This window comes from Rhineura floridana, chromosome 9 (genome assembly GCF_030035675.1).
Source record: "Rhineura floridana isolate rRhiFlo1 chromosome 9, rRhiFlo1.hap2, whole genome shotgun sequence".
Lineage (NCBI taxonomy): Eukaryota > Metazoa > Chordata > Lepidosauria > Squamata > Rhineuridae > Rhineura > Rhineura floridana.
This window is the reverse complement of record NC_084488.1, coordinates 60,088,927-60,110,258: the sequence shown is the minus strand read 5'-3', so window position 1 is coordinate 60,110,258 and position 21,332 is coordinate 60,088,927. Positions and strand designations below refer to the sequence as shown.

The 21,332-nt window shown below is 38.6% G+C and overlaps 1 protein-coding gene across 10 annotated transcripts in view; it reads left to right on the top strand.

Moving 5' to 3' along the window:
* GUCY1A1 (guanylate cyclase 1 soluble subunit alpha 1) overlaps positions 1-17,385 on the top strand; it is a 49,100-nt gene extending 31,715 nt beyond the window's left edge. For all 10 annotated transcript variants that reach the window (XM_061584468.1, XM_061584475.1, XM_061584467.1 and 7 more), the window contains 7 exons: positions 1,195-1,256; positions 3,148-3,206; positions 4,660-5,369; positions 7,768-8,253; positions 8,862-9,005; positions 12,534-12,688; positions 13,983-17,385. In XM_061584468.1, coding sequence (XP_061440452.1) covers positions 1,195-1,256; positions 3,148-3,206; positions 4,660-5,369; positions 7,768-8,253; positions 8,862-9,005; positions 12,534-12,688; positions 13,983-14,184 — 1,818 coding nt within the window. In that variant the 3' untranslated portion in view covers positions 14,185-17,385. The remainder of the gene's footprint in view (positions 1-1,194; positions 1,257-3,147; positions 3,207-4,659; positions 5,370-7,767; positions 8,254-8,861; positions 9,006-12,533; positions 12,689-13,982) is intronic.
* Positions 17,386-21,332: the final 3,947 nt, after the last annotated feature.

The window sequence follows — 21,332 nt, the reverse complement described above, 5'->3', positions numbered from 1 at the left end:
TGGGATTGCCCTCCGCCTTAAACATCAAGGTTGTTTTTGTTGATAGGTTCACAGCTTGAGGGATGCCCTTGGATCAGTCATACTGGCTGGGGCGGAAGGCAGCTGGTCAGGCAGTGGGGCTGGCTTGGGATCCAGTGGATCGCAGGCTAACTGAGCCACTCTCTAGCACAAAAAAAGGAATAAGAAGGAGGGGCCAAAGCCAAGATGCTGGAAAAATAGGAATTTATTTGTATTGTAAGCCTAACGCATTTCAGCCTGTTAATTTTCAGGCCTTCATCAGGGGCTATAAATAAACCCCAGGTGGTTGTCGTTCAGCAAAAAGGAATATACTTAAGTGATTTCACCGGTATCCTATTTATGGTTGCTTGTATACATACTCAAACCTAATGTTCTGCTTTTTGAAGTGTTTATACTGTTGTAAGCGGTCTGTTCATTCAAACTTCTTGTTAGCCTTCATTGTAAGTCATAGACTGATTTATAGATTTTATATGTATGATTTTATATGTTTATGTGAGTAAATTTATCCTTGTTGTTTTATTTATAGCTCCTGATGAAGGCCTGAAAATTAACAGGCTGAAACGGGTTGGGCTTACAATACAAATAAATTTCTATTTTTCCAGCATCTTGGCTTTGGTCCCTCCTTTTTCCTGGTTTGGATGCTAACCACTTTTTGTCGTTGTCCACTCTCTAGCACCCCATTTTGCAGATTTCTGTAGGCTACCACCACTGGGATACCACTAGTGGAATGTGGTGGTCTGCACTGATACAGTGATTCAGAGACTGGGGGAAGCTAGGCAGGCTGGGTGGAGGGACACCTCTGCCCAATATAACCAGACCAGTGCAAAGGAGGGTTGACTTTCAGCCTGTCACTTCCAGGTTAGGCTACTGTAAGGCATTCTATGTGAGGCTGTCTTTGAAGATAGTTTAGATTGGAAACTATATGCGGCTGCCAGGGTATTAATCCTGGCTGCATCCTCAACAAGGTACACAGTCTTCTGCTTCACATGTAGATATTTGGATTAGGCTTTACATATTTAAATATCTCCTACTTAATGTGTGACATGGATTTGGTTTGATGCATGGTGGCAAGGGCCTAGACTATTGTTTAAAATACCAAATTGGGCCTGTTTTGATGCTAACGTGACTGAATATTTAAGCTTGACATCTGAATTAATATGACTTTTCTCATTCCAGTTCGAAAGGTTATATCTTGCATTTCAGAGAACGCTAGCAAATAATAAAATAAAAGAAATCAGGTAAGTTGAACTACTGTTGAAGAGTTAACAAACAGAAAAAGCATAGTGTATTTACCTGACAACTAGAAAGTAGGATCCTATTTAAACTTACCTGTTTCATGTCATTCAATGTTAATATTTTAAATGTAACAATATTTACAAAACTGTCTTGTTGGAAAGTAACTTTATGGGTTAAATTTTTAATGTTTTTGTGGACACTGGTAATTTGGCTTATTGTGCACTTGATGCAGTGACTTTTGTGCTTACACTATTAAACAGTGATCTTGTTTTTTAAAATGTAATTTGCATAGCTTCTGTAACAACCTTCTGTGTTATTTAACTCATGACCCATAAATACCAAACACTACAGCGACAAAGAATGTGGGCTATAATTTAATATTATTATATTATAATAATGATGATGATGATGATGATAAAGGGGTCCTGCTGGGAGGAAGGGCAGGATATAAATCAAAATAATGAATGAATGAATGAGTGTCAAGGCACTGGAAACTTTTATCAGACAGTGTATCAATGTACCAGAGCTGAAACTTGAGCAGTATTCCTTTTAGAGTAGCTTCCTTCACTGTTGTGCTGTTTGCCTGTTCCTTCAAATGGGAGCAGCAGAGTTATCTTGAGACATGAGAACTGACAGCTTGAAAAAGTAGCTGACATTTACATTGATTTATATATTTATCTATATATTTCCCTGAAGGGGAAAAGAGGTTGCATAGGAGCCATGAATCTTTGTAATGAAAACTCAGCCAAAGCAAGGGTAGGACCAGAAAGCCCAATTTCATAGAAAGATGGCCTGTTCTCTGATCCTGCCACTCCTGGAAGTTTAAATCCTTCCCTTAATATCTTGTGTCATAGCTGTAATTAGAGATGTACAATTTTCAGAAATTTTGAAGCCATGGAAAAAACAGTTTTTTTCTGGGGGTTTTAAGAAAAAAACTGAACTTTTCAGAAAAATTGAAAAAATGCAATATTAGCACTTTTTACAGATTGAAAGTCATTTTGTTACTTCAGGAACATAAAATGTAATTATGTACAAGTTGGTTTCGCATAAAACTATCACATTTGGTATATTAAAAGTACATTTTATTCAAACAACTATTACAAATTGAATTTACGTTTTTAAATTTTTACTTGTTTTTTGTAACAAATGGATCTACAAGATCCTGAATTGTAAGGAACACCTGAAATGTAAGGAACCTCTTTTGTTTTGCCAGTTTATGAGGAGCAGGTAAAAAACAATTAAAAAAACCAGAAGAAACCATCAATGTTAATAACAAAGAAAATTATTTATGTCTCCACTAATCCACCACAGTGTCAAGCAGACATAACGCATCCATTCCCGTAAAAAGAAAAAAGAAAAAAAAAGGGGTGGGGAACCAAGATTCAGTGAAACATTTTATTCATCATGCTAAAATAAAACATTCCATAATCCATTTTTTCTGAATTTTTCCAGTTTTTTTCTGGGCCTTCACATCTCTAGCTATAATCTCAAACACTGTGATGCCATGATTTTAAAGTAACTTGGTTGTGAATCCTATTGACATTCACGTTTAGGATTTGTTTCAAATTCATAGGGTGGTGGTAAAAGATATAAAAAATGTTATTGCTAATGGTTGTGCAGGAACATGATAGGTTATATGGGGAGGTTGACTGTGTGTGAAAGATACACATAGAAGTGTAAGGTTACTTAAGTGTGTAAAAATTGCTTAGCTAATGGATAAGAATGAGGAACTTAATTTCTGAGTAAATGATCATCAAACTTGTATTAATCTATTCATCTCAAATTAATAATCTTGCAAATTGGATTTTTTATTTTTTTCAGGTACAGTTTACCTGAAAGTAAGTTTGTACTATAGATTTGGTAGTTTTTTACATTGTTTTGTATCATTTACAGGAATTCTGAGGAAAGAGAAGACTTTGAAAAACTAATCACTGATCATGCAAATGTGGCAGGTAATGAGATATTTCTGAAAAGCAGTTACACCTCCTTCCATTAGTTAATGCTTGTTAAACATTCCAAGTGGATTAATTCTGCACAGTCCACTGATATGATCTCTTCCCTAAGGGCTTACAGTTAAATAGATGAGTGGCCAACAATAATGACTGGCCATGTTGATGCAGTTCATATTTTGAGGACACCGTAGATAATAAATTGCCTTCAGTGTTAACAGCACAGCCTTCATATAATGGATATGTTGATTCAAAGTTGGTTTTGTCTGGTGTGGGATGTGGACAATATGAGCAGATATTTCTTGTGCAATTGTTGCTCAATTTAAGAAAATACTTATTTTGCAGAGAATTTGCATTTTCCAGGCACTCACTTAAACCACTTGTTCATTCACAATGGTGAGTGTTTTGTCTACATTATGTACAAGCACATTTGTTGCAATAGTGCATGTAATGTGGATACTGCCTGAACCTAACCCTGTCTATTTATTCCATCTATGACTTTTTGTAAAAAAAAGTTTTGATTTTTTTTTTCATTCTTTAACCCATGGCCTTCCAGATATTGCTAGACTCAGACTCCCATCATCCCTGGCTATTGCTTCTGCTGGCTGGAGCTGATGAAAATTGAGTCTAACAATATCTGGAGGGCCATAGATTGATTCCCCATCCCTGCTTTAGAGATGGAACACTATCTGTTGCAGCACTCAAGTGAAAACCACTCAAGCAGCCCCTTAATGCTTAATAATATCCACAAACCTTCCTGTTCCCCCACCCACAGTGTAATGTCATGTTATTTATTTATTGTTTGATTTATATCCCACCCTTCCTCCCAGCAGCAGCCCAGGACAGCATTTGGTGAACCTTTTTGTTTTTTGGGGGGAGGGATGTAGGGATCTCCCTATTTATCACTGGAGTACACAGCTCTCCTGTAATGGTATCTCTACAGTAAGGTTATATCCCCCGCAGCAAAGCAAGCATTTTGCCATTTCTCATCTGCAACTTGCACACATTTTTATTATTATTATTATTAGTAGTAGTAATAATAATAATAATATCCCTCTCTTCCGCCCAGTAGGAGCCCAGGTGCACATGTGGTGCTTACCCGTAGAGACGTGGCAACCCAGATTCACAGAACCATGTTTGCTGCCAAATACTTAGTTCAACTCTTAGTTTTTAGTAGACTCAAAACCATTTTTTGGTCCATCCGGAAAGGCCCTTGTTCATTGTCTACTATTAAAAATGCTCACCAGATTTTTGTCCAATATAAATAGCAGTGCATCGTAAGCAAGTGCTTTGCTCTTACCATACAAGGTCTTAGGAGAATGAAAGGAGATGCCTTCAGAGACTGATCTGAAATGTAATAGTGAAAAACAGGCTTGGATGGAAGAAAATGAAACACTGAAAATCAAAGGCATATTTTTTAGAGAAATACCAGTATAAAACTGTTTTATCTTTGCAGGAGTTCCATTAAACATTATGAAGGAATCACTTGGTGAGGAGCTTTTCAAAATCTGTTACGAAGAAGATGAACACATCCTAGGAATTGTCGGGGGAACTCTCAAAGACTTTTTGAACAGCTTCAGTACTCTTCTGAAGCAGAGTGCCCACTGCCACGAAGCAGAAAAAAGGGGTAGACTTGAAGAGATCTCAATACTATGCTTGGAAAAGGACCCAGATTTCCTAAATGTGTACTACTTCTTTCCAAAGAAAACAACTAGCCTCATCTTGTCTGGCATTATTAAGGCGGCGGCTCACATTTTGTATGAAACAGAAGTGGAAGTAACCGTACTGCCTCCTTGCTTCTGCAAGAACAGTACAGAGTTTATTAACCAGCCATATTTGTTGTACTCTGTACAAGTCAAAAGTGCAAAGCCATCCCTATCTCCATGTAAACCTCAATCCTCTCTTGTGATTCCTGCTTCTATGTTCTGCAAGACTTTTCCATTTCACTGTATGTTTGACAAGGATATGGCTATTCTACAAGTTGGCAATGGTATAAGGAGACTGTTAAACAGGAGAGAATTTCAAGCAAAGCCAAACTTTGATGAGTGGTTTGAAATCTTGGCTCCTAAAATAAATCCCACATTTAGTAGCATCATGACAATGTTAAACATGCAGTTTACTATAAGAGTGAGACAAGGGGACAACACTCTTAAAAAGTCAACAGGGGTAAGAACTGGATTATCATAATTATATTTTTTCTTATTTCTTCATTCCGTCATCTCTGTCTAATTCATGTACACAGAATTAACAATAGCTTTGGATGTTTTTAGACAATTCAATGAGCGAAGAAGCATGAATGACTCCTCCTTCCATGTGGTGGTGGGGGCTTTCACATTGGGAAGTTGTGCTCTGTGTACATTTGAATTTTGTGCATATCCCTCGTGCAAGTTCCCAGATATCATAGTAAAAGTGCAAAAGTAGAAGCAAGAGATGTTCTTGCATTTATTTGTTAATACCTCTAATAATGTTTGAAGGCCTGTTTGAAACCAACCATTCTCCACTTGTTAACTTTATTTTTGGGCCATATTATTTAGAACTGCAGGTGAGAGGGTTACATATTTTAATGTTACCTCATGAGGGGAAATCCCTACTCATAGAAAACTATGCAGGTTTTAAACAAACGTCAGAGCATTTAAATATGTGACCTCTTGCCTGAAAATCTGTACATTAACCAAGGGTCTCTAGTTCCTGATATTATTTCTACAATGGCTTGTGCTGTACAAATTTGGCACAGGTTTTTGTGCTAATGATACAGTTTTCTTTTAAAGTTCTGTGTGTTTTGGATTTTCCATACTGCTTACAATTGAATCATGAATATAGATAAAAGGATTTAGCCATAATCTTGCTTCTACATTTGGTATTGCTAATCTAAGAGCCAGATCTATATTAGGTTTTATGAATGCACTCTGCTGTGAACTCAGTGCTGGTAGTACATTAGAGTAGAATTTTCAGTAGAGAGAGCCAACCTATAGAGAAAAAGATTCTCGTATGTGTATTCGAGAGCAGAATTGTACCCTTTAAATCTCTTTAGTGAATATTGGTCAGCTAAGCAAATATCTTTTTCAGAAGTTCTCAACCCTGTGCCTTGTAATGCTAACATTTGGGTGGGGGCAGGAAGAGAAGAGGAGAGAGAGTAATATGCAGGGGAGAATTGATGGATATGCTTAACCCTTCCCACAGTATCCAATTCTCCCCTGTTAATGCCCCCGGCCTTTTCTTTCTTTCTAATTTTCTTCCAGCTGAGCTCAGTGACTCCATGTGAGATTTTGTGCCAGTGTTACATTCCCCATGGTTCCTTTCATCGCGTATCTTAATCTGCCATTTTATCTCAGGTTCCTGCTTTTGAGCTGCTACCTGATTTGACCTACTTCCTTTAGCTACCGCGTCATTCCCCCACCCCCAAGCATTCCTAGCTTACAGGTCCAATCTTAAGCATCATGAGGTTTCTTCAAAGCCCTTTTTTGTCTCAGATTTCATCTCCTAAGGCCTTGCTGTCAAGCTTCCTTAACCCAATCATGCCTCAGGGTCTTGTTTCTCAGGGCCATGCTACATTTTACACAGGGGATCCATGATTTAATCTATCAACTTTTTTTGTTTAGCTGAAATGGCCTATGGAGGCTTGCAGTTGCTTATTGCAAAGGGATGAAGGGGCTGTTTAACCCTTTCATCTGTACTAATTCTCAAGTAATAATGTCTCCCTCCTGCTGTTGTACCTGTATTTTTCCTTTTGGGGTGGCAAACAGTCTAATGGGCCCATTTTGAGCAGAAACATATCTTCTGCTAGTGCTTTGAGCAAATTCATAGCCTTTGCAACTGCATTTTTAAAATGTGATAAGATCCAATAATAGATCTTCCATGTAATGGTAGTGTGCCTTCAGTCTGTTCTCTACTCTGCACCCTTTCTTGGGCCACTTTGTTTCTAGCTCCCTGCCTTTTAGCTTCTCTAACTCTTGGGACTTCTTCCCAGTCCTCAGTATCTCTCACAAAGCTATTCCTGTTCCTAGGAAGTGTGAGGTTCAAATCCACAATTTTTCCTTCTCTTACAGAATGTGGCCTACAAACATTCTGACAGCTTTCTTCCCCTTAATAGATGGAATGTTTGTAAACATTCAGCCAGTCAGTATCACAATCATGATACATTATATATGATGACTGAATAGTTTGTATGTGACAAGACCATCATCTTTGTCTCCCACCATTTTCTTTTAGCACAGAGATGGCAAACTGGTAGCTTATAAGCTACATCCAGACCCTGTTCAGATTTTTCTAGCCCCTACTGACCTCTTCTTATAGTAGTTTGTGCATGTGAGGCACCTCTCTACTGGATTTCCCAATGAGAAGAGCAATTGTTAGGTTCCTCAGAGTAGGGGGCCAACCTCTGTTTAGCTAAAGCTCTTAAAGGAAGTGAGATTGGTAACATTATCATAACCACTGAAGTTCCAACCCAAAGCAGATTGTCTGGAGACAATTTGGAATAGTGGCTTAATTGGTTATTGATGTCTTAGTACTGTTCCATATTGCTTCAGAAGTATCACATCACCTCATCTTTCTCTCATTGTTTCAGGTTATGGACCTTAAAGGACAGATGATCTACATTTTTGAGTCTAGTGCCATCTTGTTCTTGGGATCCCCGTGTGTGGACAGACTAGAAGATTTCACAGGACGTGGTTTATATCTTTCAGATATTCCAATTCATAATGCCCTTAGGGATGTTGTTTTAATAGGAGAACAAGCCAGAGCTCAAGATGGACTGAAGAAAAGGTTAGGAAAGCTTAAGGCTACTCTCGAGATGGCACACCAAGCCCTTGAAGAGGAGAAACAGAAGACAGTAGATCTTTTGTGCTCTATTTTTCCTGAGGAGGTTGCGCAGCAGCTGTGGCAGGGGCAAGTTGTACAGGCGAAGAAATTTAATAGTGTCACAATGCTTTTTTCTGACATTGTAGGATTCACTGCTATCTGTTCCCAGTGTTCACCTATGCAGGTTATCACAGTGCTCAATGAGCTCTACACTCGCTTTGATTACCAGTGCGGAGAGCTGGATATCTATAAGGTAGATAATTTATTGAATGAATTTAGCCTTCTAGAGAGGGAAATCAAGTCTGTAGACAAATGAATAGGGTCCAAAAAAAATTACACAGACCTTAACTGTGATAGAATGAAAATATGATGAATCACAGAATGAAACATAAGTTGTCTGCAAAGTGAGCTCCTTGTGCAGCCTTATGGGAGACAGTATAATTTAGAAGATGATGATGTAATTTTGGAGTAAGTAATTTAACAAATTATATATCTAAGACTGCAACCCTCAACACATTTAGTGTGGAGTAAATCTGTTGGCTTCGTTGGCACTATTCATGAGTTAGTGCCTTGGGGATTGCTGCTAGAACCTCATGGATGCTGAATTAAGGACAAGTATTTTGGTATTTTTGTCACAATGAACCACGACTGTAAACCAGACTTTGAAACTCAAAATAATCTCCTTCAGCAGTTGGCAAGTTGCATTATGCAATTAGCATGGCAGAATTCCAGTTCACGTTTACCTTGAGTGGATGGGGGTCTTTTGGTGGGGACAGAGTTAATGGGAATATGTTCAAGTGTGTCCTATATTTTTTTCATGTTATTTTACTTGTATTCTAAGATCTGCATTTTGATGTTCAGGTAGAAACCATCGGAGATGCATACTGTGTGGCTGGAGGCTTACACAAGGAAAGTGAGACCCATGCTATTCAGATTGCATTGATGGCATTGAAAATGATGGAGCTGTCCAATGAAGTGATGTCTCCACATGGAGAGCCCATCAAGGTTAGTTAGATATTTCAAAAACACTTAACTACTGATATTTTAAATACTAGTTAAAACAAAATCCCAGGCCTTTGATGGAGGGGTTTTGCTGTAATGTGCTGCCTTAGCTTCCTATGGCTGTTTTTTGTATGTTGTATGGAAATGCTAATGCTTTATATGAACTTTTCTTTTATTCTATGCTCTCTTGTATTTATGTTTATGTTTTTAAATGAAAGTGATTTGGAGACCTTTTAGGTAACAAGTGACTAATAAGTTTAATGAAGAAGTAGAAAAATAGTCCCTATTTTTGTTGTATAGTGAAATAACTGCTCCTAAGCAAGTTTTATAGCTCTTCTTTCACAATGATTTAGTTTACTTTTCGTGAAAAGCACTCCAAATTAATTTGTGCTTTTCTGTGCAGAATTGGAGCCAAATTATACATTTTTAAAATGGTTTCAAAGTAGTCATGTGGGGTTGCTAATTTGAGTGCTGGAGAAGGTGATTTCAACCCTTTCCCAGTGCCACTTTCCCAATCTAAATCACCACTACCTACACGAGTTGCTATTAACCCTACAGACACTTGATTTGTGTTGTCGAAACCTTTCATATTGGTTTAGCTGTTATAGTGTCACAAAATGTTCAGTTTCTCAGAGAACTAAGCAGTTTGAAAAAGTTGGAGTTTCAATGGCAGCATTGTTACCTGGCAACTCTTGGGGGGTAATGAGAGCATAAAAGGGGTGAGGGCTGAATTTTAAATACTGTTCTGAATTACCCCCACTTTCTTTGGCTCTAGGCATCTATAGAAAATGTATGTACTTTGGCAGGAACAATTTTTCTTGGAAGATTTATCTTCAGCCCAGGCAGCATGTGAACATGAATCACGAAGTGGACACTAATATAAATGAGAGGAGCACTTCTGATGTGCTAAGCTCATTTTGCAGTCTTTGTTCTTGCTTTCCAGCACACAGTTACCTACACTTAAGCCTCATAGAAATCAATAGGGCTGTTCATATCAGCCACTAGGTTTGATGGGATTTATGGGAAATAAGTGTAGTAAAACCTTTTGGACTCGCTTTGTGAGTTTATTTTGCACAATATAGAGCTACAGAATCCCAAATTCAGTATTTTAGTGTGTTTCCTGTATCATTTCAGTTTCATGAATGAGATTATTTATTTTCTAAATAACACAGCTCTGCATCCCTGAATCTGAGTAAAAAACAATAATTATGATACTTGCAGGAACGCCTCTCCCGTTATGAACCGGCTCGTACACTACAGTCTACTACGAAGGCCCTCCTCCGGGTCCCAACCCATAGGGAAGCCCGGAGGGTAGTAACAAGATCTAGGGCCTTCTCAGTGGTGGCCCCCGAATTGTGGAATAGTCTCCCCGAGGAGGTACGCCTGGCACCGACACTATTATGTTTTCGGCGCCAGGTTAAAACCTTTCTCTTCTCTGAGGCATTTTAATCTAAGTTATTTATGTAAATGTTGTAATTGGTATTTTAGATGATGTACTTTTATATTTGTTATATTGATCTTGTAATTTTATTATTGTATATGTTTCTATGTTTGCCGCCCAGAGAGCTGTTTGCTAGTCAGGCGGGATATAAGCTGAATAAAATAAATAAATAAATAAATTATTCATATTGGTCAGTCTAGGTTCCAGTGAAATATATGGGATTACTCCAGAATAATGTTGCACTGAATAGTCTCCTGATTACAGGCAAATGTTGGTGATCATCTGTACATTATATTAAAGTTCTTTTTACTAGTACAGGGGATGAAGATATTTCTGAAAATGACTAAAAGAAAACAAAGACTAAAATAAGACAATATACAAAAACTTGATAGATTTGGTTGGATCCTAGATGATAGAAACATTTACATGTTTGTTTCTTGATTCTAGACTGTCAGGAACTTGGAAATGGATGTATGCATTGTAGTTTGGTTGGTTGTATTAATAAAGCTTTGAACTGCAATTTGAGTCTATCTTCTTGAGTTGCTTTAGATACTCTCTTGGTCCTTTGGGCTGCTAAAAAGAACTTTCAGGTGACTGCCAACACCTTCTTGTAAATTCGGAGACTGTTCAGTGAACAGTAATGGTGTTCTGATTGTAGTTTTGAACATAATTTTTTACTATGCAATATGTTCTTGTTTATGAAGAAACTACAGAGGATATGCAGTGTGCGTGGAACTAGAAAGTTGTCTGTTTTTGAGGTTACAATATAAATAACGGATTTTTCCAGCTATAAACAGGCAGCAAAAAATATTGTTGGACATGGGAGAATAAATTGACTGCATAATAGTATTTAGCATTTAAATGTAATTGTGTAATCATAGAATACAGAGCAGCATTGCAAATCATGATGGATCTGGGGGAAAGGCAAGATGATATAATTTTGTTCAAAATACCAAAGAAGGCTTTTTCAAGAAAAGTGGGTTCTGATAAGTGTTGGAATAAATTAACCTTGACTTTGTTCCCTTTCTCTATTTGAATGTTATGAAAAGGATGTTTTAATGCTGCTGCTTACTCTGTGATAGAATGCTAAATTAATGCACATATATCAGTCATCTGTTGATGCCACTGTGTAAGTGGTGGTTGTCTTTCGTTTCATTTAAATTTGCTTTTCTGTTTATATCCATTCAGTGCATAAATCTGACACTTATTAAAATTGGATTTTCAAAAAAGGATTGTCTGCTGTATATCCTACTTGTGAATTGTTCTGAATTTAAGAAGTATTTGACCTTCTGTCTTTTCCTGATCCACATCTGGAAACTGGTACCATTTGCGAGCTACCACATCTGAAACTGCTTCCTGCTGAAGAGGAGGGTGGCATAGACAGCAGCCCATATGGCTATCCCTCGCTATGCAGCCCTGGGCTCCTTTGAGAGGAAGAGCAGGATTTAAATTAACTAACTAACTAATTAATTAAATATAAGCAGATCATCCCCATATTTCTACTCCTTACTGTGTCTTAGGACATCTACAAATAAACTGCTGCATTGTAGCTGCTTTAAATTGCATTGTTTGGTCACCTCCCTTTATTTACAATAAATATAAAATATTGTAAATATAAAATGTTGTTGTTAAAGTGGCCAACTATGGTAACTTTAGTCCTCCTAAATCTCAGGGAATCATCATCTCCCCACATACTTCTAAAAAAGAAGTATGAACTCAGTTTTACAGAACAACCCACAAAGCACTGCTGATGTGCCAGTTCCATTTGTTTCAATAGAGTATTTAAAAAGCCCTATGGATGCCTTGTTTGAACTAATGCTGTGAATCAACAGTGCGTATTGGGCTGCTCTCACTTTTCTCTGCATGAACATGGTTTGTTTTGATTAATGATTATGTAGAGCAGTATCAAAAGAAGTGTTCCATTCTACCTAATGACTACTGCTTTCCAACTTGCACTGCTCATAATATGATCATAATCTGTAATTGTTATACAGAAACTTAACAAAAATAAGTGCATTTTAGTGGCTTGATTTTTGTCAAGCTTAACAATCAAACATTATTTTAAAAACACCTTCTTTTGTTCTTAAAAGATGCGTATAGGCCTGCATTCTGGTTCAGTCTTTGCTGGTGTTGTCGGTGTTAGAATGCCACGATATTGCCTATTTGGAAACAATGTAACACTTGCGAACAAGTTTGAGTCTTGCAGCATTCCTAGGAAAATAAATGTCAGCCCAACCACCTACAGGTACAGTAGTTTACTATGTAAAGTGCTTATATTATGCTAGCTGTGGCTTGTTCATCAGTTTCTCAATTATCTGCAGCTTTTTCATCTGCAAAGTACTGTATTGCATTCTATGGCTTGGTTCGAATAAATAGTGGTGTAGAGGAGGCTGTTTGTGTTTAGATTTGGTATGTGCTGGTTTTGTGCAAGGTTGTTTTTTTTTTAACTTATGCTATATAGTTTTTAAAATGTTCAGAGCAAGAGAAATGTAAGAGATACCTGGAATTGGTAAAACTAAGAGACCCTATATCTCTGCAAACAATCTGAGTGAATGCTATGGAAGATAATTTTTTTTCTTATATTAGATAAAATATAAAATAATGTACTAATTACCAATTACAGATGACATTTGATTCCTGCAAATATTGGACCGGATATGCAGCCTCTGTGAATCAGTGGTTTGACCCATGAAATTAAGTTGGCCATGTCCATTAATTTCAGTGTGTCTACTCTTACGACTAGCACTAGATACAACCCAATGTCATCTTTATTTATTCCACCAATCCATTGGTTTAATCCATAGAGAATGGTTTGATGTACATATCCCATTTGTCCTGGGGCTTTCATTCTCTTTAATATTGGAGACAGATCTGTGCATATATTAGAAACTTGGGTGCACAAATTCTCCTATGTAAAAGCATGAGAGCATATGGAGCTTAATGTGTGCTTTGGAGCTGCTTGCACATCTTTGTATGTATTGGCTAGTTCAGAATGAAACAGTCACCCTCTAATGTAAAAAGCAACAAATTATACAGCCATAATATTGGCTGTACACTATAGCCAGCATGGATTTTTCACATTCCGCAGTGTTAAATTGAAAATACCCCCCATGCCATTCTGATGCTTCCCATGAGCTCATTTCAAAACAAAACCTTACAAAACGTATAGTCCTGAACTCAGAAATTGCTTAACAACCCTCTAAATTTTCATGGTGATACACAAAACAGTCCAAGCTACACAGGAAGTGGATTGGACTGGGAAAGACCAACCCGAATTGTATTTGCATTTTGACAAATGTGTAGGGCAGTACAGTATCTCAGAGAGGTCAGGTCTCCTGCTCCCTTGGTGCATTCGCTATAGCTGCCTAATTTCCCTGTTTTTTAACATTTGATAGAAAGATCTATGAGCTATAGGTACATTCTTAAACCGCAAGGTTTTTTGCCTATAAGTGAATATGTATTTGTTTAGATAACAATTATTTATCACTATGATTTATAGGTTACATTTATATTTAACAGTATTTTAATTTTTATTTCAGGTTACTAAAAGATTACCCAGGGTTTGTATTTACTCCTCGTTCAAGACAGGAACTTCCTCCCAATTTTCCAAGTGATATTCCTGGGATTTGTTACTTTCTTGATGCTTATCTTCAAGGAACAAATTCAAAGCCCTGGTTTCAAAAGGAAGATGCTGAAGATGGGAAAACAAATTTTTTAGGGACACCAACAGGAGTAGACTAAATTGTGCTTTCTTGCGTTTTCAGGATTAGAAGTGTTAATATTTTGCATATGAACTGAAAATTAAAAAATGAAGTATGTCAGCACTTTAGCTTGTTAACACCTGAAAGCCAGTATTAAAATAAAAAAGTATATCACATACTACTTTTAATATAGTGAATAGCAGTTTGGAAAGGCGAGCAGTTCAGATCAGGCACACATGATGTAACAGTGAAAGGAAAAAGCCCAGCCACCCAACAGTTGTTTTCCTCTTGCAAACAGCTGCTTTGCCAAGGTGAGTCTAATAAAGACCTCTGCTTCCATAGAGCATGTGCTTTGCACCTCTCTGTACCTACCAGTCTTTAGGACAGCTCCTAAAGGGACTCTTCAGCATTTAAAACAAGGAAAACTGAGCCGCTTGCCATATGAGCAACATAACATGTAGCTCTGCTCTTAGTTCAAGTGATAACGACACATACTGAACTGTGAGCCAGTTGAATACCAATCGGTATTACAATGAAATTTTCTTAAGGCTGTAGCCAATGTGAGCACTAGCAAGAGTAGATCCATTACAATTCATAATCATGGTTAACTTGGGATCCATTAATTTCAGGGAGTCTCCTCTTATATAAACCTTAATGATTTCACAAGAAAAAAACAGCCACAAATTATTGTCAGTATATGATATTTTATTGCTTCCTTTAAAAAAAAAAAGAGCATGCTTACACAATAGGCAGAGACAGCTGGTGGACACAAAAATATGCAGTAGAGAAGGAGCTGCTGCCTTTCTGACCCCCTCCATAATCTCACCTTATCTCCATATTGGCTAATTTTCCCTAAGTGTATGGAGGAGGAGAATCAGGCCTGCTTCACCCCATGTAGCGTATTGTTCAAACTAGAATGCAGGATAAAACAATGCACTTTGTTGAAATGGTATATATTCAGGTAACGTAGAGTTAATTTACAAGTTTTACCCAGGAGAGGGAGGGGCAAGGTGGCGGGGAGCTTGGTGTGGTGTGGCTATGGTAGTGAAGCCAATCCAGTGCTGTGTCAGCTTCAGGGCTGGGGGCTGGGCAGTAACGAAGCAGCCGGCAGTTAGCTGGGCAATAAATCAGGCAAGGCCAGGCAGATAACAGAGGCCGGCTGGCAGAAGAAAGGCTTGACAAACTAACCAATAGCAGTGTCCAAGAGCATCATCCAGGTAGGGAAGCAGAGTTCAGAAAGCCAGGGGTCCAGTCTGAAGGTCTAGAGGCTAGCAACGGCATTACATGCGAGGGGTCACAACCGACATTGTAGTCAGCAGTCTGCTGCAGCCATGAACTGCCTTTTATAACAGACTCCCTAAGCCAGGTGCCCATGATTAGTCTCCCAGCTGCTCAGAGCTGCTTGTTCTTAAATGACCCGACTTCTTCCTTCGTTGCTGTGCTACTCGCTGGCGTCTCCTTTCTGCAGGGGGGAGGGGAGCCTCCTGTTCATACCCAGAATCCAATTGAGGGGCTTCAGCCAGGTCCTGGACATTCTCCAGCTGGGGAAGAGCCAGAGTTGTATCCTCAGGTGTTCCACTAGTTCCTTCTCCTGGGTCTGCGAACTCTGCCTCTTCCTCCGAGTCCTCTGAAGGGGCCATGACATGTTGCCGCTGCCATGCCAAGCTTTCCTCAGCCTCATCCCTCCTCCTCTTTGTAATTGGTAGCAACATTTGGCATTGGGAAATGAGGTAAGCAACCCTGCCCCACCAATCACTCCTGACTGAATATGTTGCACACTGAATAGGTTGTGAAGAGAATACTCTGCCTGCCTAGGTATAAATGGAATCTGGTATCCAGACCCTCCTCCTTAGCTTGTCTAGGGCAGTGGCGGCCTCACAGACATTACAATGACATGCAAAGGATGACCTAGAATGAGATGGGAGGCCATCATTCCCCTGGGGGAGAGGTGCAGGCTCTAATTTGGTCTGTTTGGCCCATCAGTGGGAAAGCAAAACATATGCAATCTCAGTTAATGCACCCTGCAAACCATGCAGTGTACCTTTTATTAATTTCCATTTATAGTCCATTATTACTATAGTAGTATTTATATATGTATAGCAGAAACTTAAAAACAAAATTTACATTAAATTGAAGTAATCTATTACAGTATTATACATTAATCTGAAATATACCTAATCTTAATTCTTCCAGCACCGTATCTGTATGTGCTTTTTTTTCATGCAGCGGATTTTGACGCAGTACTGCAGTATGCATTTATAGTGCGTGGCATTCATATTGAATGCATACAGAATGCACTACAGATGTGGCTCCAGCCCCTGTGTAATCTGTGACATCTCGTGCATTTGCACTAACCCAAAAATAGCCTGACTGGATATTTTTCTGCCTTGGCATCCTCCAGTTCCGGCAATCAAGAAAGGGTAAAATTCTGGTCAGAACCATAAAATACTGGCCAATTTGGAACTTGAGCTAGGAAGAATTTTTCTTTTTAGGAACTTTTTTCTGCTCCGTCCTGGGTCTAAGCCAGGCAACATAGCAAAATCACTTCTCTCTCACTCTCAATCTCTCTGAAAATGGAATTTCTTCTGAGACTGACTGTTCTGAGTTCTCTGCTTCCTACAGTTTCCTATATCTTATGTCATGGGATATGTACTATGTGTCAGCAGGATACATCAAAAGTATCAGGAAGCAGAGGAATCTATGCCATCAAAAAGCGTAACATTATGGCACAACCTCAGTTTCTGAAGGCTTGGAAGCTAATCATGGATCAGAACAATTTTTCTTCCCACATTATAAAGCATAATTAGGAAGGTGTAAAGTGGCCATACTCCCTAAAATATGGAACATCCCTGCTAACCCAATTCCTGAAAAGTACAGTTTATAATGAGATGTCAAAAGGGTAAGCACTTCATTCACTTAGACCGCAGTCCTATGCACACTTACACAAAATGGGACTTAATTTTGCATAGATTTACATTTGATTGCTCGGCATATATGGTTATCAGCTGTTTTTAGTACTAGTATACAGACATGCCACTTACTGCTTCCTGAATTTCTCTCACTGTCAATAAATTATATATGTTTGTGAGTGTATGTGATACATTGTATAATCAAATGTTAACCTCTGTAATCAAACAGCATTTTAATTCTTGGACATATAAATCTGATTTCAAGGGGAACAAATCTCTCCTGTTATGTATTATAGCAATAAATGTTTTCTTTTAGTTGCTATTTAAGTTTAATTGTTTCTATTAAAGAGTGTAAACTGTTTCACAGTATTGATCATTTCTAAACAGACTGCATTACAGTCAATACAGAAGCATGAGGAAATTATACATACATGGGCATGTGTTGATATATGATAACTTCAATAAAAGGAAACACACTAGAATAATGCATAAAACATTTTGTATAATGTAGATAGAAGCCTACCTGTCTCATTCTGGTAAAGGGCAGACAAGATCATATACTCCAACCCTTTCTGGATCCTGCCTATGAAGGAGAGCTGTGGTAGATTTTAGGGCGCTAGCACTAACACAGTATGTGCATAAGAAAATGCCAATGTGGTGAATGCTATAGCAGTGGGGAATTGTTCCAGATCACTGCATGCCGCCACTAGATTCCAGTGAGTTCCCAGGCTGGTCTGACATGTTTACAGATTCTAGGTTATATTTTGCTGATCTGGAGTATCAGTAAGTGAGGCCAGAACATGATAAAAATATAAGAGGAGCCCTCCAGGATCAGAGCGAAGGTCCAGCATCTAGTCCGGTATCCTGCTTACCACAGTGACCAACTGGATGCTTCTGGGAAGGGGATAAAGACAATAGCCCTTTCCCTAGGATATGGTATCCCTTAATCATCATATCTAATTGATGGATCCAAGCTCCATTAATTAGTCTAATCCCTTTTTAAACACATCTAAGCTAGCAGCCATCACTACATCTTGTGCCCATGAATTCTATAAAATACAATTAATAATGTTGTGTAAAGAATCTGCCTTGAATCTACTACCAGTCAATTTTCATTAGATGACTCAATAAGCTCTAGTATTAAAAGGGGCAGCCTGACTATCAATATTCTCCATACTTTGCATAATTATATAAATATCATACCCCCCTCAGTCACATTTGCTCCCCTAAACTACTCCCTGCCCCAATGTTTTAGCCTTTCTTCATAGGAAAGATGCTTCAACCTCCTGAGTATCTCAGTTGCCCTTTTCTGGCTCTGTGCTATCTTTTTTGAAATGAAGTGACCAAGATTGTACACAGTATTCCAAATGTAGTACCACATAGATTTGTAATGATACCCATGAAACAAGCACACATAACTGTGTTCCTGTTGTATACCCTAGCATTAGATATGCTACTCACTTCTGTTTTATGCAGAATCCAACAGCAAATTTGGGACCAAATGTCTGCTTCTGCATGTTCATGGCATGGCCTACTTTAATGATCCTACTTCTCTCTCCACAGCAGCCATAAATGGTTTCTTTTCCACCTCCTATATTTGCATAAAAGAGCTCCAGTCCTAAAACTGGAACAGTTCCAGGTAACTGACTAGTCAAATGTAAATTGTTTGAGGGTTCAGGCTTAGAGAGGCAGGAAACTATATCTTTAGAGTGTGAAACTACAAAAATAGAAACTTGGCTGCCATTTATAGTATGGCTCAAATCAGGGCACTGAATCATTTTGCGTTTCGTTATTTCTGTTTTACTTCTATGAGGTAGCAGCAGCAGCATCCTGGGGATTACAATTTAAGCCTAGAGTTTGAACATGATCATATCTTCAATATTGTGTTCCACTTCTAAAAGTAATAGGACTGAAAAACATTTGAATGTTTTTAAATATGGTTCTAGTTTTATTCTATGAATTGAGACAAAATTGATGAAGCTACAAAACCAGGATCTTTGTAGTTTTGACACCCCCTTTGCGCTTTTGACTTCCTGCAACCAGCGGTGTACGATCTCAATGGCTCTCCAAGTGATTATACTCACAGCAGGGCCATTCTTGTTGGTCCATCCTCATCAACTTTGTCTAAACATTTTTGGTGGGGTGGACTTGTAGACAGGATTCTGGGCTAAGTGTCTAGACTATCCCCTTGAAAAGCAATTCTAAATCAGGGGATGGGACAATGAACACAGACCTGCTATCTACCTCCATGCAGTTGTGATGTGTAGAATAATGACCAAAGAATCTTCACACCTTCCTGTTCAAATAGGAAACAGGCAGGATTGCTTTCTAGAGTAGCAGGAAATCTAAAGACGCCTTGTGAGACAGTTTGGCAAACACTACCCCAAACTGTCATGATGTATCTCTTTCAAGCTGGTAGGCACAGTCTGCATATTAGAAAGGCAAACTGCCCATACAGGCAGGGGTGGTCCTACTATTAAACAAAGTGAAGCAGTTGCCTTAGGTAGCAGATGCTGAGGGTGGGGAACAGTGGCAAGATGCTGGCAGGCAGATGTATGCATGCCATATGGCCTGTCCTGTGCCCCCTAAGTTGGCCTGCTGGCCTCAGATATGGTGGAGGATGCTGTCCCATCACCAGTGTTGAAGTAAAATTCAACTGTGAATTTGCTCGGCTGCTTTATGTGGAACAGGAGGTGATGCCAACTCCTTTCTCTCAGGCTGCAAAATGTCTTGCACTAGCCCTGCCCTGCCCTGCATATAGTATGGTTGTGTGTAAATCTCTAGAGATAGATTCAACTAAATAGATTTCCCATCTCCATATGGATTGGCTTTTTCAATTACTGTGCACTGGAAATCAAATGAAGCTCATTTGATTGGAGGGATCCAGTTAACAGAAGGCTCTATATCCAGTTGTAAACATCTGCTGTGTCCAATGAGCATCAGCTATTCATTCTAATCAACTGCCTAATCTGCTTTCCTGTGATTGATGAAACAGTTGTATGTCCCATCACACCCTTCAAAATAGTAGTAGTAGTAGGGAAAGGCCATAGCTCTGGTAGAGCATGTGTTTTGCACACAAAAGGTCCCAGGTTCAATCCCAGGCATCTCCAGGTAGGATTGGATATATCCCTGCTCTGAAACCCTGAAGAGCCACTGCCAGTCAGTGTAGACAATACTGAGCTAGATGGGCAGGTGATCTGACTCAGTATAAGGCAGCTTCCTATGCTCCTAGTAGTAGTAATGGCTGTTATTAACATGTTTTCCTACATGGAGATTGCATCCATAACATTAGCAGAGTTACCTTTGCATTGTATGATTGGATTGTTGTTTAAAAGCTTAGTTTATAAGGATGTCGAAGTGTGTACATGTAGATGATCCATTGCTCTGAATGCCCCACAGTATCCAGATACGGCAGTTTGAGATGTGTTTTCTCCCAAATACAAAGGGTGGATCTGAATGTTAAATATGCACTTATGCTGGAACAAGAGGTTAGATATACAGTCAAAGAAATAATAAACTGTGCAGGAATCTTCAATAAAATAAACAATCCTCTAAAGATATATGTCCCATGGGCTTCAGAGGTTTTGGTGCTGACAGCCAAATAATCTCTTCTGCTTATGCCAGCAAGTGGTAATGAAATCTTTCTAAAGTCTTCACTGCAACAAAACAGTTTTCAGAGGCTTAAATTGGGAATGTTGGATTACGTTCTGGGTACTTTAAAGATTCAAGGCCCCAAATTGATGCCATACTCATTTTATGCATGCTTGGTAGTTTTATTTATTTGGTTATTTATTTATTTATTTATTTATTTATAAAAGTATTTATATATTGCCTTCTCACAAAACATCAGGGTGGTGTACAGCAACATAAAAACATTTAAAAGCAATACAAAGCAATAATTAAAATGACTGGCTGCTCAAAAGGCATTTTAAACAGCTGCATAGGCCTGTTAACACATATAAAGGCTCAGGTGGTTTGTAACTTAATAACCTATTTGTTTGATTGATTTATATCCCACCCTTCCTCCCAGCAGGAGCCCAGGGCAGCATTCTTTAACTTGAAACATACTCATTTACATCACAAAATGAAACATATGCAAACATATGTGAAATGTGTGACTACTTGAAGCATATTGAGCAATAAGACAGCATGATTCAGGAAATATCTCTGCCCTACAACAGGGGTTCCCAAATTGTGGTCTGTGGACTACCAGTGGTCTGCGACCTTAATTCAGATGGTTCACAGCATGTTCGTGAAAACAGGAACAGCAGCTGTGAAC